Source organism: Coptis chinensis, chromosome 8 (genome assembly GCF_015680905.1).
Source record: "Coptis chinensis isolate HL-2020 chromosome 8, ASM1568090v1, whole genome shotgun sequence".
Lineage (NCBI taxonomy): Eukaryota > Viridiplantae > Streptophyta > Magnoliopsida > Ranunculales > Ranunculaceae > Coptis > Coptis chinensis.
In genome coordinates, this window is record NC_141463.1 from 55,645,023 (window position 1) to 55,664,004 (window position 18,982).

The 18,982-nt window shown below is 38.0% G+C and overlaps 1 protein-coding gene and 1 pseudogene across 1 annotated transcript; both read left to right on the forward strand.

Annotated features, from left to right (window-relative positions):
• Positions 1–1,468: 1,468 nt before the first annotated feature.
• LOC147482017 (uncharacterized) lies at positions 1,469–9,357 on the forward strand (annotated as a pseudogene).
• Positions 9,358–16,687: 7,330 nt separating this feature from the next.
• Positions 16,688–18,967, forward strand: LOC147482018 (uncharacterized). Its single transcript, XM_086579162.1, has one exon. The coding sequence runs from the start codon at positions 16,688–16,690 to the stop codon at positions 18,965–18,967; it is 2,280 nt and encodes a 759-aa protein (XP_086435288.1).
• Positions 18,968–18,982: the final 15 nt, after the last annotated feature.

Below are 18,982 nucleotides of genomic sequence, written 5' to 3' on the forward strand. Positions count from 1 at the left end.
GTAGGCATCTAGACCAACTGTTATAGTCAGAATGATTTCTGGAAAGAAATTGATCGTTTTTTATTTTATGAAAAATTGATCGTTTTTACAAGTTTTGATTATCAATGGATGTAATTTAAATCACGGTATGTATCATGTTATTGCTTTTATCATTGATGTAATCTATTGTAAAGATCAAAAGATCAAAAAGATCAAGATTTGGATTGGTCGAAATCTGGATCTGGATTTTTACGCTAGAGCGCGGGTTGCGCCCAAACGCCAGGAAGTGAGCGCGAGTCACACTAATGCGCCTGGAAGTCAATGAATGTATGAGCGCGGGTCGCGCCCTTCATGGCAGAAAGAGAATTTTTTTTCTTCTCAGATGAGATGATATTTGTTTGCTGTTCGGGGGTCTATGAAGTGATTTTGTGAGGTTTCCAGTGAAGGAAACAGGTCACGATTTCTAATAAAAAATAAAAAATCGGGGCGCTGCCCCGAACCCCGCCCGTCGGACTTTGCGAAGGCAACTAAAAGAGTTCGGTGAACAGGATGGAGCAATGAATATGGGCCATAACAATTGGGGATTTGTTTTCCATTTTATTGTTCATATTTTCTTATTCTAAATGCATGTTTTTATTTGTGGATGTTTGTTAAAAACTAAGCCCACATGAATAATAGATAACATAGACACTCTATATGCATGTTTTTATTTGTGGATGTTTGTTAAAAACTAAGTCCACATGAATAATAGATAACATGTACATAGGCCTGACCAGTAAACAGAAAGATCCTCAGTTCTAAATAACTAAGTGGGAGCGGGAATTTAGTTTTGTATAAATCCCATGGTCTCCATTACTGGTTTGTTGGTAATGTAATTATACTATCGCGTCGGTTTTAGTGCCTTCCTCCATATCGGATGAGTCTAATTACAGATTACTAGAACAAATTTCTAAAGGACAACTATATGAAGTTATTAATGTATGGATTCACTTCTCCATATGAAGGGATTCATTAGAAATAATGGACTAAGAAGTTGAGTAATGGTATACACTTAGATGCAAGTAATAGTATCCTCCCTATCGGAGTCACTGCTATTATTTGTAGGACCAAAGAAGATCAGCATTTTAGTTTTACTTGTCTAGATGGCATGTGTCCACTCTAACTAGTGGTGTGTTATTAAGTTGACGAGAAGTAGAACTAATAGGAAAAACCTCTCTACACGAATGTAGATAGGGTAAACGTCCACACTATCGTGGCTTACTACATCTCGGTGTGTAGGGTGCTGATGGGTTAATTAATTAATTTTTAAGTTAACTCCATAAGTATTTCCACGAATGTAGAATGGTAAACGTCCACACTATCGTGGCTTACTATTTCTCGGTGTGGAAGGTGCAAGTGATGGGTTGATTAATTAATTAATTTTTGTTATTAACTCAAGAATTTTTTGCTCTACATAATAGTTATTTTATATGATTTTCAGGTTTTCAAAATGGTTACTTTCAACCCACTAGCAACTATTCTTAAGGAAAACAAACTTCTTGGCCCTAATTACATGAAACGCAACTTGGATATTGTGTTGACTGCTGAAGAGTACAAATATGTACTCAATGAAAAATGCCCACCTAAGCCTGAAGATATTGCTGGAGAAGAGGAGAAAGAAGCATTTAAGAAGTGGAACAAGGCAGATGAGATGTCGCGGTGTTACATTCTGGCATCTATGTCAGGTGTGCTACAACATCAGCATCAGGCCATGACCATGGCTTATGATATGATGCTCAATCTCAAGGAACTCTTCGGACACCAGAATAGGGCTGCTAGGCAAACTGCCATGAAAAACTTGATGACCACAACTATGACTGAAGGGACTCCTATAAGGGATCATATACTCAGGATGATGGCTTATCTGAATTAGTTGGAGATCCTTGGAGCTGATATCGATGCGGAAACGCAAGTCGATATCATTCTCATGACGCTACCTGAAAGGTTTGAACCGTTCTGCCTTAACTACAACATGAACAAAAGGTTGTATTCTTTGGCGAAACTGATGACAGAACTTCAGTCAGCTGAGAGTCTCTTTAAGCAAAGTTATGTTCAGGTTTATGCTACTGAGAAGGTTTCTACTTCTACGCCTAATAGCGGAAAGAAGAAGAATAATGTTCAGAAGCATAAGAATATGGCAAAGAAGGGCATGGGACCTCAAGGAGCTGTGAAAAAGCTAAGGTCAAATGCTACAAGTGCAAGCAGTCAAGACACTAGAAGCCAGATTGTCCTCTTCTCAACAAAGAGAATAATGGAGGTATGTCTCATGCACTAGTAGTTTAAACATGTTTAGCTGTGTTATCTACCAGAACCTGGTGTGTAGATACGGGAACCACTAACCATGTCTGCATTTTCGTTCTTAGGTTCCAAGAAACCGAGAAAACTTAGTCTTTGGAGAGATTGCCTTATCTTTGGGGATGCTACGAGTAGTAGGCTTTATTGCGATGGGAGATGTTTGTTTATCTTTTGGTAGAAATAAGACGAAGGTGTTAAAGAATTGTCTTTATGTGCCTAATTTTAGAAAGAACTTGATTTCAATTTCTATGTTAATTAAGGATGGATATTCTGTTTCTTTTAAATGACAAGATTGTCATTAAGAAAAATAAACTTTTTATCTGTTCTGGTACATTAAAAGGCAATTTATACATCATTAATCTTATTCCACCCACAGTGCATTAAATTTTACCCAAAGTAGTATTATTCTAGAAGTATTGAGAGGAGAGACATTAAACTACTTCAGTACCAATTGTACAAGAATAGGAACCACAACGTGTCACCAATGACATACAAGAACAAGAGGTGCTTCGTCGTAGTGGGAGGGTTGTTAGACAACCTGACAAGAAGATTGGTTTGGGACTGTCTACAGACATAACCACTGATAACCAAGATCCTGATCCCTAGACCTACAATGAAGCACTCCAAGATAGAGATGTAATATCTTGGCAAAAGGCAATGAATTCTGAGATGGAATCTATGGATTCTAATCAGATCTAGGAGCTTGTCGAGCCACCCAATGATGTAAAACCCATTGGATGCAAGTGGGTCTATAAAATGGATGTCAAGATAGCTTTCCTTAATGGAAGTCTTGAGGAAACCATCTATATGGAGCAACCAGAAGGATTCATTGAAAAAGGTCAAGAGCATCTTGTTTTGTACAAGAAATTTGATGGAAACATAGTGGTAATTCTTGTGCTTTATGTAGATGACATCTTACTCATTGGAAACAATGTGAAGGTGTTGTCAGGCATAAGGGTATGATTATCAAACCAATTTGATATGAAGAACATGGGAGACCCACGTCCTTGGGATCAAAATTATAAGAGATCGCAAGAAAAAGATGTTGTGCTTATCTCAGGCTACCTATATTGATATTGTGTTGACTCGTTCTAACATGCAAAACTCCAAGAAAGGTTTTTGCCTTTCAGGCATGGAGTTCCTCTATCAAAGGATATGTGTCCCAAGACACCAAAAGAGATAGAGGACATGAAAGCGATTCCTTATGATTTACCGTTTGCATGGTTAGCATATATCAGAAGAACCCAGGACAAGGGCACTGGACTGTGGTAAAACATATACTGAAGTACCTGAAAAGGACTAAGGATTATATGTTAGTATACCATGTAGATAGTTTGGTTCCCTTAGGGTATACAGTTTACACTATCGTGAACTCCTAAAAGTATTTCCACAAATGAAGAATGGTAAACATCCACACTATCGTGGCTTACTACTTCTCAGTGTGGAGGGTGCTGAAGGGTAAGATAGGGACAAGAGTAAGTCTACCTCAAGTTGTGTGTTTACCTTGTGAGGTGGAGCCATAGTATGGAAGAGTGTCAAGCAGAATTGCTTGTCTGACTCCACTATGGAAGCTGAATATGTGGCAGCCACTGAGGCAGCCAAAGAATCAGTTTTGGGTCCGGAACTTCTTGTAAGCAAGTAAACACATTGAGCGCAAGTACCACCTAGAAAAGAGGAGATGTTTATGTTACCAAGATAGCATCAGAAGATAACCTAGCTGACCCCTTGACAGGCATGTTGAGGGGATGGGAATCAGATGCTTGGCAGCATAGCTTTAAGTATAAGTGGGAGATTCGTTAGTAGTATACCAAAAAGCAATGCTTTGAGTATAAGTGGGAGATTGATAGGGTTATATACTAAAAGCATTACTTTTGTATTAATTCTAATTCTTTATATTTTGAATGAGAATCATATGGGCAAATGTTATGCATATTATATATGTTATTAGTTATATGCATGTGTCTAATACTTTATGTTGTAAATGATATGGTGTGAACACACAGAAAATTATATCATCAGTACGTTATAAAGTATAAGTAATCGTTCACAACCTAGATGGATTTGGACAAACCATTAGTACGGTTGTAGTATAATCTAGTATTAGTCTATCTTGACTATAGGATTACACTAGTACACTTTGTGTATATTGAACAGGACCAAGTGAAGTTGTTTCTCCTTATACTGACTATATAAGAGAACAAACGCCTCTGTTATTATGGATGTTTGTCCTCCTAATCCGGATATAATAACGGGCACTTACATGCATTGTACATTGCTTTAAATCATCAATGAGTGAGATTCATTTGTGAATCAACAAACTCGATGGATTGGGTAATGATATTGTATGTAAAGTGTGATGTTGATTATAGAAGGAATCCGTGTCCCGCAAGAAGTCGGGTTGATGATGTCCCCTTGAAGAGCTCAAAAAGATTGTCATGTAAACCCTGCAGATGGATTTATTCTGACATGACAATGAGGTTGAGTGGTACTACTTAAGGACATAAGAAGTTGATTAATGTAGTTGTCAGTAATTTGACTTAATCAACGGACATTCGATATCTTAAACACGGGGATATCAATGAGTATATAATATGGAGCCCATAAACGCTGACACGTAATTTGGGATTAGGGCGGTAGTGCAACAATGGCCTTTAGTGAAATAAGCCATTTGTTGACGGACTTGGGCCGTGTGTTCGGGGCGAACATGGGAAGCCCAAGCCCGTCAGGAGGCCCAACCCTAATTTCTCCTCATGGTCCTTGTTATAGCCTATAAATAGAATAATCTCTCTCTTCCTGAAATTAACTATTCACTATATTAGAAAAAGAGGCAAGGAAAGATAGATCCAAAATTGGATCTAGCTTTGTGAGAAAGAAGGGGATTGGTAGATCGTTGTCCACACAACGTCCAATTTGTTCTAAAGGAATACAACAGAAGATCAAGGGGTTGATTTCAGATTTGATAAAGCTTAGATTTTCATAGTTATCTAAACCGATTCTCAAAGGTATGTTTTCCATTAACAAATCGTGGACACCCATTAATTCCGCTGCGCGTGGTGTTCGCGGTTTGTAGAAATATTGATTCTGAAAATAACGGTTCCTGCAGTATCCACCACGACTTCATATTAACACTATATCAACTTCCTGGTACCTCACTCCCACCATAACCACAGCTTGAATTCCCAACAGCCCCATCAATATTAAATTTGTGAAAGGTTACATGAGCATAGAGTTGGTCCATTTGTCACAGACAACATTCTGATGTTTAGACATTTTTGTTCCCTCCTCACCTCAATGGAGTCTATGCATGACTTTAATGTATTAGTTAACCGATTGAATTTGTTTATCCATGATTTTCGTATAGTCAATTACAATATTTGTTATACACCCTTTTGTAACTAAGCGTTCTTAAAATATTAATTGGATACTCAGATGGAAGCAGGCTGGAAACTCAATTATAATCAAACTTCATAACTTACGCAGCTCATGTGTTTAAAAGCTACTCTGATGGTTTTTTACCACTAACATTTTCCATTTCTAATTTTAACACTAAAAAAAAATTAGTGTACGTTCGTTAGTTGCTATAAGAGTTCCTTCAACACCATGAAACCTTTCAAGACGTAAAGGAATCGTAACTTCTCTCACTTTTGTTCCAGTCTTTGTAACTCCCATGAAAAACTTGGGGCCTAGCCTCTTATCCCAAGTTAAAGTTCGTATAAATTGGTTTACTAGCCAGACTATTTATCTTTATTTGTTTTGTGTGATGGTTGTTTTGTTTTCAACGTCTTCAAGTTGCATATAAAAGCCACATATTGGTTGAGTATTATTTGCTTATTTATTTTTTGCTTTTGGCATAGTTATGTAGGAAATCAAAATATGAAACATAAACAGTTGAAAATATCCATCGTTTACTTCTTTGTTGTGCGATCCTAGGGAATAGAAAACACATCAAAAACTAGATTTGCCAATACGTTTAGGTCCCAATCTCAGTATTTCCTTCTTGCATGTGTAAGTGTGATGTAGTTTGTTTTTTTTTTCACTACTATAAATAAACTAACTTTTTGTACTACTGTTTTTCCTAGCTTTAAAGTTTCTTCAGTCATGGAATCAAATGATAGGCAAGTTATATCTGTAGGAACCGTTATGGTTGCAGTTTATAAACCGTGAAAACCATGCGCAATAGAATAAAGGTTCTCACGATTTTGGTTAGAATCATACATTTTAGATCAGCTGTGATTTCTCTGAGAATTCGAATTAGCAACCTCTTGATCTTCTGTTGTATTCCTATCCTTAGAATGGACGTTATGTGGGCAATGATCTACCAGCCCCTTCTTTCTCTCTTGGCCTCTCTCACTCACAAAGTTAGAACTGATTTTGGAACTCTCTTTTCTTGAGCAAAACCTGAGTTTCTCTTAGTGTAAAAACGGCCAAGAAAGAGGGGTTTCTTTTTATAGGCTACAACAGGAACCATGAGGAGAAATTAGGGTTGGGCCTCCTGATGGGCTTGGGCTTCCCATGTTCGCCCAGAACACACAGCCCAAGTCCTTCAACAAATGCCTTATTCCGCTAAAGGCCATTGTTGCACTACTGCCCTAATCCCAAACCGTGTATTACGTTTCTGGGCTCCATATTATATGTTCGTTGATCTCCCCATGATTAAGTCAAGTTACTAACAACTACATTAATCAACTTCTTATGTCCTTGAGTAGTACCACTCAACCTCATTATCATATCGGATTAAATCCACCTGCAGGGTTTACATGACAATCCTTATGAGCTCCTTAAGGGGACATCATCAACCCGACTTTCTGCAGGTCACAGATTCCTTCTATAATCAACAGCACACCTTACATACAATGTCATTACCCAATCCATCGAGTTTGTTGATTCACAAATGAATCTCACTCATTGATGATTTAAAGTAATGTACAATGTACGTAAGTGCCCGTTATTATATCCGGATTAGGAGGACAAGCATCCATAATAACAGAGGTGTTTGTTCTCTTATATAGTTAGTATAAAGAGAAACAACCTCACTTGGTCCTGTTCAATACACACAAAGTGTACTAGTGTAATCCTGTAGTCAAGATAGACTAATACCAGATTATACTACAACCGTACCAATGGTTTGTCCAAATCCATCTAGGTTGTGAACGTTTACTTATACTTTATAAGGTATTGATAATATGATCTTCTGTGTGTCACCACACACCATATCATCTACAACATAAATTATTAGACGCATGCATATAACTAATAACATATATAATATGCATAACATTTGCCCATATGATTCTCATTCAAAATATAAAAAATTAGAGTTAATACAAAAGTAATGTTTTTAGTATATAACCCTATCAATATCTATGGCAAAAATTTGGTTGAACATGGAGACTCTTTATTTTGACCACATAATACTAAATGAGAGGAAACCAACCTATGGAAGAGAATCTCGTTTTAAGACATTTGTAGGTGAGGTTTTTATTCAACATGGCACCTTTGACGTACAGAAGTTCTGTCTATTGGAAGCAATATTAGAGTTTTTAATACCAGTCCAACAATTTTTTTTTTTTTTTGGTTATGAAGAACACTAGCATGTTTCCTAGTACACCAGTTTGTATTATGGATGTTTCTATAATCAAAATTGTTGCCGCTAGACAAACTGTTTCTATAATCATCTAGGCATAGCATAGTGAGTATGCACAATGGATCATGCTTATAATGCCTCTGCGCTCCTTCACCATGCACTCTGCACCTGTTGCTAACTACTCGATCATTACACTTAATTTGACTATCAAAGAACCAACATTCCATTGCATTATATTAATCAAGTGGAAGCCCAAAACCTGCCAAAGTTCTGCATGTGGAGTTGGGTGCTAATAACATTTTCATAATGGGGACCAATAACCAGTGTAAGAATTTATCAAAGGATTGTGCGACAAATAATAGTGTGAAACAGATGTAATTTAACGATGCGACTAGCATCTATAATTTCTTCCTTTTGTCGCCTCCATACAGATGGTTTGAAAAAATCAACACTCCATCATTTGAATCATTCAATCTCCATACACTACAAGAGATGGGACATTTTGCGACCATATTATTACCGACGCTTTCAAACTGTTGCTGATATACAGCATCTGCGACGCTTTTAAGGGTAGCAAATAAATTTTGGTAGTGTACATTGTGGGGCACTAATTGCTACGCTTTTAACAGTTAGTAAAGATATTCCATATTTTATTTTCTAAAGAAAATAGTTTATATTTTGCTAAAGTTCAAGAGTAGCAACAGCTATAACATCGGCTACGCTTTTGTATACGTCGCTAGTGTTCTCTAAGGTAATAGATGCTTTCATTTTCTTTTGGCCCCCCTTTTAACTACGCTTTTAAGCGTCGACAATGATAATAATTATCAGCAACGCTCAAATGGTAGCAACAACTATAACATCAACTACGCTTCCGTATATGTCGCTGGTCTTCTTTACGTAAGTGGTAGATGTTGTCGTTTTGTTTTTACCCCCCCTTTTAGTTATTTGGCCGCTAACTTTTCACTAAACGTGCCCAATGTTTCAGATATTTTGCGCTTATGTTTTCAGGAAAGTTGAAAAAGAAAACAACACAAAACCAAAACTTCAAAACTTCATCAGTTTGTCTCACGCCACCACTACAAAAAGCAAAAGCAAAAAAAAAAAAAAGGTTACAACTTGCGATTTCCAGTCTGTCTCACACCACCAGTAAGTCTCTCTCTCTCTCACTCTATATATATTTCTCCTCTCTCTCTCTCCAATTGAGAACTTATGTATTTATGAATATTCTCCTCTTCCTGTTGGCAGGTATATCCAAATTTTCATATTGTTGCTCAGGTATCTCGAAATTTCTTCAGTTTTTATCTCAGAATTCCTGTTGGCAGGTATTTTAATTATTTGATTATGACTTCAACTGTTACTAATTTTGGGTTTTGTTATAGTGCAAATTATGACTTCTGGGGTTTTGCTATAGTGCAAATTATGCTTCAGGTGTTTTCAGTTTTGGGGTTTGGGGTGTTTAAATTTTTGATTTTTTTTTGTTCACTTAGTGTTGGTTATATGATCTATGAAGGGTAGTGAAAATTTACACCTTTCTAATGTGAATTGTTTGCTTCATTTTGCTATAACGTGGGGTTTGTTTTAATGGAGTTTGTTTAGATGGGGTTTGGTTAATTTTGGGTTTTTTTTCTTCAATACTCTAAAAATCAAAACTTTTAAGTTTATACTTCAATTGCTCTCTTTGTCTACTGAATACTACTTTGTTTAGATACTTTAGGTAGAAAAGCTAAGGCTTTGTCGCAACCGAAAAATTTGCTGAAATAGTTCTTTAGCGGAAAAGCTAAGGTACTTTTGGGGTTTTTGTTCTAATCACGCTAGAATTTATTTTTTGGATTATCTTGTTTGATGTGCTCTTGACTATTCTTTCAGAAATATCGTTGTACTGTTGAAATGAACTGTGTTGTAGAATCCATTGCTAGATACTTAACATTGTCTGAAATTTGTGAATGTGTTATTTGATTAAGTGCATGTAGGGGGTTCACTATTACTATCAAAGCGATTGTCGGAAAAAAAAAAAAAAAAAAAAAAAAAAAAAAAAAAAAAAAAAAAAAAAAAAAAAAAAAAAAAAAAACTATTACTATCAAAAGCCGAATTTAGTTGACCAATGCATTTTTTTTGAGTTTAGACTTGAAGTTGTATTCACTTCACTCTATAAAAAAAAAATTGGGTAGATTCTTTGTTTGAATATTAATACAAACTCTTGCTCACTTAGTAAGAAAAAAAAGAATAAATTTGGTCGATATCTAGAAGCATAATAAATCTTGGTCGATATACGACCCTTTTAGTTAAATATGTTATAAAGGGACAACTCAGGAAACATGTCTTGAAGTGTACAGTCTATAATTTGGTGGGCAAAAACTAGAGATGTAATTTGGCAATGCTATTTTTTTTTTTTTTTTGTCCGCTTTGCAAGTGTAGAAGTAGTATAAGTATTTGATTATGAACTTAAGTTTGGTCCACTCTGTATTTTTTCTTCTTCTTTGCCATGTTCTTGGACAATCTCTTGAATTATTAATTGAGCTGGAATTATTATTTTCTTAGCTTGAGTGAAAGGGGCTGTTCTTCTTCTTCTTCTTTGCCATGTTCTGGGACAATCTCTTGAATTATTAATTGACCTAGAATTATTATTTTCTTAGCACCATCAAGCTTGAGTGAAAAGTGGGGGAGGTTCGGTCTATTAGGTTCTTTCTGGGTTCTGCCCAGAGGATGGCGAAATAAAAGGTTAACTCTTTCCAACACTACATAAAGACGAGATATACGGACAATACAAACAACTAAAAATCTATTACCATTCAGAAAACTAAAACTGGCCTATCTCGGCTCTATGCCGCAAGCCATCTCGAAAGCTTACAGGATTTCTCCTTGGTTAGGGTATCTCACGTGGCTATCAAGAATGAGAATGCCTCTAAGAATTTATTCCTTTTCTTACTATGTGGTACTCTTTAGGGTAAAAATAGATTTTAGTACTCCCTACTGAGTTATCCTAGCAAGCGCCGCTTCCCTTCTAGTTATTCCACTATATGTTAGTTGGGTGGTCCTCTTCTTCTTCTTCTTTGCCATGTTCTGGGACAATCTCTTGAATTATTAATTGACCTAGAATTATTATTTTCTTAGCACCATCAAGCTTGAGTGAAAAGGGGGGGGGAGGTTCGGTCCATTAGGTTCTTTCTGGGTTCTGCCCAGAGGATGGCGAAATAAAAGGTTAACTCTTTCGAACACTACATAAAGACGAGATATACAGACAATACAAACAACTAAAAATCTATTACCATTCAGAAAACTAAAACTGGCCTATCTCGGCTCTATGTCGCAAGCCATCTCGAAAGCGTACAGGATTTCTCCTTGGTTAGGGTATCTCACGTGGCTATCAAGAATGAGAATGCCTCTAAGAATTTATTCCTTTTCTTACTATGTGGTACTCTTTAGGGTAAAAATAGATTTTAGTACTCCCTACTGAGTTATCCTAGCAAGCACGGCTCCCCTTCTAGTTATTCCACTATATGTTAGTTGGGTGGTCCTCAGAGTAGCGGCTCATTATTGGCATAAAAGCAAAGAAAGAATTTGAAGAAAAGATTCCGCTCGTGTTGTGTACTATAAGAAAGGGGTTTTACCCCAGGATTTAGTTTGATCCTTTCTCTCTACTCTTTATTAACTAGAATAGCTCAACGCAATAGAAAAAATGACTAGAGGGAGCGGGATTGCCCTAAATGAGAACCGAGACTAGGCAATGGAGAAAAAAGAAGCGAAGCGAGAAGTAGGAGAAGTGCATCGCTTGAATTGAATCACCATTTAGTGGGCGTAGATTGGCCTTTCGCAGCACTGGTTGATGTAGTTAAATCAATCAAGTGATTTTATTCGTTCGACGAGCAAGCATTAGTAGGACGAAGCCCTAGTTGATTGATACCTAGGGTACGCTTTTCTCTTTCTTTATTGATTCCTTTCACTTCCTCTAACCCTGCCTTTGAGAATGAATATCGGGCCTTCCGGTCGGTATACCATGGATGAGGAAGAGGGCCTAAGCCATCTCTGTAATGTAATAGAGAGCCGGCCCTGCAACATTGGAATCAGCCATTCACTTCCTTTTCGCCAGGTTTCATTTTTGACATAGCGAGCCAAAGGCTCTTGCTTGAGGGAACATTTTCTGCTTTGTTTTCTCTGGGTCTTCCCACTGCCCTAATTATAGAATCTAGTCATGGAAATTGCTTTTATCCATCAATGGCCAAGGGTGAACCCTTTAAGGCAAGGCTAGCCTTCCTTATGAGCCAGGATCAAAGCCCCACGTTTACAGCTATTGTAGAAGGGAGTAGTTCCCTTGTGGCAGACGCAACACTTAACATCCTATTTTACAACATCAGAAGGAAGGAGTATGCCCAGAATCAATCATCTGTACATCTTTCATCTCAGAAAAGCGCACCTATAGCTAGGCTAGAATCCGGTGTGTTAAATACGGCGTGAAATTTTGTTCAGTTCATCGAGAGGCCTTGCGGAAGTTGGTATGTCATAAATACGATCATTCCCTATCTCCTCCCGTGGAGATGCATGTTAATCATTCTTATAGACTGTTATTGATTTGTTTTCTTTCTCGTTAGCTAGGAAAGCAAAGCTTCCCTATGATTCAACAACTGTTCCTGTTTGCGTTCGGGCCAACGGGACTTTTCCCACTTGCTTGGGATTGCCTCTCCCGACAAACTGTTGGAGCTTTTGCTTCGTCATGTGAGAATGTATTAAGCATGAATAGCAATAAAGGTTCATTAAAAGAGGCTTTTTCTTCCAAAGGCGCTTTCTCTCTTTAGCGTTCAATCCACAACTCAAAGCTCACAAAAGAAGCTACCCTATTTCGCTACTTTATGTGTTTTCACACTTAGAAAAACACTTTTCTTCATCCTGCCTACACCATCTATAGGCATTGGTCCATCTACTGGTTCTTCCCATGGAAAAAAACAGAATGATTCAAGAAAAGTCGAAAGCGATGTTGAACTCATGCATATTTGAGAAAGTCAACACATAGAGTTTGACTCATTAACTGCTTTCTTATCTAAAGAACACGTTTTTTACCTTCCATGCACCATCTATCATTAGAGTCTTTAAGTGAACTATCTTTGTCTTTCTGATTGATTGACTGAAGCAGGAATGTCTCCTATGGTATGGTTTATTCCCGTGCTGTTCTCTTTCATTAATCTCAGATTGCTATCTTTCAACCCCGGCTTGGTATGGTACAGTTCGGTACGGTATGGTTCACTCGGTAGGGTCAAGGTCGGTGCGCAAAGGAGTGCTTTTCCGCAGGGGCGAATGGACAAGGGGACTGTCCATCCAGGTATGCTCTTATGTTATGAGATCCCAGACTCGCGGTAGGAACTTTCGATTTCTAGTCAGATTCAAATCTTTCAATGTGACGGGGTGCATTTTCAAGAAGATGCGAGTGAGATTACTACCAGATCAGACGGTTCAAGGTTAGGAAGGCGCTAGAAGCATCAAGTGGGACAGGTTAAGTGAAGTTGCAAATGGAAAGAAGATGGGCTCAGATCAGACACCTCCCCTTCCTGCTTTCCGTAGGGTGGGACATTGAATTGACCCAATGATCTTCCTGAATTTGCCACCACAGTTACTGGTTTGTTGAAGGGGCTTTCCCCTCTCTCACACATAATGCCGAGAAAGGTTTTCCGCTCTCCGATCATGTCCTGAATCTCATTTATGCCGAGAAAGGTTTGTAGTTAAGGACGACTTTACCGATGCGTGAATACGCATTCACGCAAGGAAGAAAGGGCAGGGCTCACCCGAACCGATCTTACTGTTGTTGTTCCCTTACTCGCATTCATTCTCCGCGGCGACCATTCCCTTCGTTGGCAGAATGTAAGTATTCAAGAAATCTCGATTGGTGTGAAGCAAGCAGGAAGAGCCCAACCTTATATCCCTGCTTGCTTTCCCTTGTATCCCACCCCCTTCTCTTATGAAGTCAAGCAGGAATAGATAGCCGTAGGTTCACATCCCTGTACTCTTTCATCAATCTAGGCTCGGGGAAGGAAGGAAGAGAGAGGGCAAGTAAGCTAGGAATTGCGTATTGCATAGTGTAATGCACGCGTGCTACATTGACGCTTCTACCGCGCCGTGTGCGCCACGCACGTTCTTCCTTTCGCTTCGCCCTCTCCTTAGTTTAGGGAATTAAAGTAACCCGGGGAATGAATCCTATCAACAATTTATGTAGCTTCTGGGGTACGATCCAGATCAGGCTCCCGATTACGAGACTCGTACTCCTCACCTCTATAACGAACCATAGTTTCTCCTCTGTCAGAAGGAATTACTTCGATCTATAGACCATTTCTCCTTAGTTCAAAGGCGTCTTCAATCTATCCCATCCCTGGCCCGTTCTGCCCCCAACTCTTTGCTCTCTAGGTTAGCTATAGGTCAAGTTCTCCCATAGCCGGAGACACCAAAAGAAACTGGGAATCTACAAGGAAGGATAGACATCTTTCGACAAGGTTATTACCGTGTTGCAAACTAATTGAAATCTTGCTTCATTCCTTATACGATTCCTCGAATGATTGATTGAAAGAAAGAATAAGTGCAGAGTTCATCCCATTCAGAAATGAACCAATGAATGCCTATGGGAAATAGTGAGTGCCTATATTGCTATCACCGGACGAGAGGTTGATAGCATCAAGTAACGTCCGCCTGTACTTTCTTACCTTTGGTACTTTAATTATACCCCCCGAAGTTGGGATTTCCTTGCTTCATAAGGATAGGACAATACTAGCAATTGTATTCTATCTACGGGTAAATGAAAGTGAATTTCACTTTATTACGATTAATGGGTGGTTAGAAAACAACAAAGGATGGTCTTAAGCAAATGACTTTGGTAAATCGAGTAGAGAGAGGCTCGAGAAAAAGTCAATGTCTGGCTAATGAAACCTCATGTTGTTAGGAGAGAGGACAATTCTGGACAAGGCACACTCTCATTCACGGTCAGTTCCGAACATTTACAATTCACACTCAGTTGGGAAGATTGACTATCGATTGAATAGAAGGGTTTACAACTAGAGATTGAATGCGACGTTTTACAAAGAGTCGAAAAGAAAAATATTTTGAAGTGGACGACAACAGGTGTTTTAAGTTTTGCATCATATATGTGAATAGTTGATCCACTTGTCTAAATCAAAATAAAAGAGAGTCTGATCGCATTGAAAAAGAAAGAGATATATGTGAATAGTTGATCCATTGCCTAGTCTCGGTTCTCGTTTAGGGCAAGCCCGCTCCCTCTAGTCATTTTTTCTATTTTGTTGAGCTATTCCGGTTAATAAAGAGTATGGAGAAAGGATCAAACTAAATCCTAGGGTAAAACCCTTTCTTATAGTACAAAACACGAGCGGAATCTTTTCTTCAAATTCTTTCTTTGCTTTTATGCCAATAATGAGTCGCTACTCTGAGGACCACCCAACTGACTTATAGTGGAATAACTAGAAGGGGACCCCGCGCTTGCTAGGATAACTCAGTAGGGAGTACTAAAATCTTTTTTTACCCTAAAGAGTACCATTACTTAATTTGATCCTGGGAATAGAGGAATAAGAGGTGAATGTTAGTGTTTTCTTTTAAAATATTGTTTAAATTGGTGGACAAAAACTAGATTTGTAATTTGACATTGCTACTTTTTTTGTCCATTTTGCAAGTGTAGAAGTAATCTAAGTATTTGATTATGAACTTAAGTTTGGTCCACTTTATAATTTTTTTTCTTCTTTTTTACCATGTTTACAATAAGATTGAGCATTATTTTTGCGACAAACTCATGAAATGTTAATTGATCTAGGATTATTATATTCTTAGCACCATCAAACTTGATAACGGCTGAAAATATCATCTATATGGCTAACACGTGATAATGGGATAAGCTTATAATAAATACTTTGTATGATTTGTTGGTCTGTTTGAACCATTTGGCTTGTTTGGTTGAGTTTTGTTTAGCTAGTTTTGGATGCGAACACCTTTTGAATTCAAATTGATTTTGTTCAATGTGGGTCTGTGTACCTTAGTGCCTTTAGAGAGCCGGGGGGGTTGATAAAGTCTGATAGTATCATCTATATGGCTAACACGTGATAATGGGATAAGCTTATAATAAATACTTTGTATGATTTGTTGGTCTGTTTGAACCCTTTTACTTGTTTGGTTGAGTTTTGTTTAGCTAGTTTTGGATGCGAACATCTTCTGAATTCAAATTGATTTTGTTCAATGTGGGTCTGTGTACCTTAGTGCCTTTAGAGGGGGGGGGGTCCTTACAAGTAGTCTTTTTCAATTCAATGTTCTTTAGAGAAGCCACTTACGTGTGTGTACTGCTATTAACATATTGTTTTCACTTACAATGTTGAGTTTTGTTTAGCTAGTTTTGGATGCGAACACCTTTTGAATTCAAATTGATTTTGTTCAATGTGGGTCTGTGTACCTTAGTGCCTTTAGAGAGCCGGGGGGGCGGGGGTTGATAAAGTCTGATAGTATCATCTATATGGCTAACACGTGATAATGGGATAAGCTTATAATAAATACTTTGTATGATTTGTTGGTTTGTTTGAACCCTTTTACTTGTTTGGTTGAGTTTTGTTTAGCTAGTTTTGGATGCGAACATCTTCTGAATTCAAATTGATTTTGTTCAATGTGGGTCTGTGTACCTTAGTGCCTTTAGAGAGGGGGGGGGGGTGTCCTTACAAGTAGTCTTTTTCAATTCAATGTTCTTTAGAGAAGCCACTTACGTGTGTGTACTGCTATTAACATATTGTTTTCACTTACAATGCATAGCAATTGCACGTAAATATGGACAAGAGTTGGATGAATCTGCCAGATCGGTTAGACACTCAATTTATTGAAGGCGTTAAGGCATTCATTGTGGTTGCTACTAATCATGCAGATAGCGCTGGTAGGACTCTTTGCCCTTATAAAATCTGCAATAATAGGTACTACAAGCAAATCAGTGAAGTAAGAGATCATTTGCTTGAACATGGAATGGACAAGCATTACACTCATTGGCTCCATCATGGTGAAGGTTATGAAGAGCACCTTGCTGATGACGATGATGATTATGATGATGCTGGTAGTGATGAAGGAGTTCGTTTTGATGGGTTGGAAGACATGCTTCAAGATTTAAGAGGACCAACTCCTATGGATAATTATGTACCATACATGCAATATGGGGGTGGAGATAATTATACTACCACAACACAACATGCAGATAACTCTTCTGGTCTTAATGGGGGTAATGGTGACAATCCGAATTTGTTTGATAAACTTTTGAGTGAAGCACGACAGCCTTTGTATCCAGGTTGCCAAAAGTTTTCCAAATTAGATTATCTCATGAAGTTGTTCCATCTGAAGGTGATTAATCGTTGGAGTAAAAAATCATTTGATATGATTCTTGAATTGATTAAAGCTGCATTGCCTGCGGGTGAGACGCTGCCAGAGTCCTATCATGAGGCTAAGACATTAATGCCAGAACTAGGACTTGGGTATATTGCTATACATGCATGCAAATACGATTGTGCTCTTTTCTGGGACAAATACAAAGATTCTCAAAGTTGTCTGGTATATTGTGAACCGAGGTATAAAGCTTCTGAAGGCAAGTGTAAGAAAGTACCACATAAGGTTTTGCGCTATTTCCCACTAAAACCAAGGCTTCAAAGGTTGTTTAATCCAAGGATGACTGCTATAGATATGAGGTGGCACAAAGAAAAACGAGTCCCGGAAGAGAATGTATTCAAGCACCCAGCGGATTCTAAAACATGGAAAGATTTCGACAAGGAGTATGAGTGGTTTTCCAATGATCCTCGCAATGTCCGCCTTGGCCTTGCAAGTGATGGGTTCAACCCTTTTGGTGCCATGAGTACCTCTTATAGCATGTGGCCAGTAATGCTTGTGCCTTATAATTTGCCTCCTTGGAAATGTATGAAAGATCCTTTCCTTTTCATGTCGCTTCTTATTCCTGGTCCCAAATCCCCAGGAAATGACATTGATGTATATTTACAGCCTCTAGTAGATGAATTAAGAGATTTGTGGGACAATGGCGTGGAGACATACGATGTTGTGACTAACCAAACATTTAAGTTGCATATTGCATTATTGTGGACCGTAAATGACTTTCCTGCATTTGGGAACTTGTCTGGTTGGAGCACCAAAGGCAAAATGGCCTGCCTAAATTGTAACAAAGACACGGTCTCTATGTATTTAAAAAATGGCCACAAGTTATGCTATATAGCCAATCGTTGTTTCTTGCGACCACGACATTCTTGGCGAAGACGTGGTAAAAATCTGTTCGACGGGAAGGTTGAAAACAGACCAAAACCAAAGGATTTGGATGGGGATGATGTGTTATCACAAGTTGATTTGGTCGAGGAACAAAAACTTGAAAAGAATCCGATTAACAAGAAAAGGAAGCGTACCGAGTTTGAGTTAAATTTGACAAAGAATAGTGTATTTTTTTATTTACCATATTGGCCATCCCTTGAGTTGCGTCATAATCTTGATGTGATGCATATTGAAAAGAACGTTTGTGAGAATGTGTTGGGAACATTGTTGAATATTGATGGTAAAACAAAAGATTCATTTAAAGCTCGACTAGATTTGGCTGAATTGGGTATTAGAAAGGAGTTGCATCTAATTTCGAATGGTAATAAGTATATCATGTCGGTTGCATCCTATACAATGTTATCTACCGATAAAAAGGTATTCCGCGAATGGCTGAAATCTGTGAAATTTCCAGATGTTTATACATCAAATATATCTCGATGTGTGAATGCCAATGAGGGTAAAGTATCTGGAATGAAAAGCTATGACTGCCATGTGCTTTTACAACTTCTTCTTCCAGCTACAGTACGTGGTTTCTTGTGTAGTGATGTAGCAATTGCATTGATTAAGTTGGGTGTGTTTTTCCAAGAGTTGTGTTGCAAGACACTAATGTTAGAAGTGCTCGAGAATATGGAGAAGGATATTGCCGTGATACTTTGTAAACTCGAACAAATATTTCCACCGACATTTTTTGATGTAATGGTTCACTTGGCTGTTCACTTACCACACGAGGCACTACTTGGTGGACATGTATAGTATCGGTGGATGTAT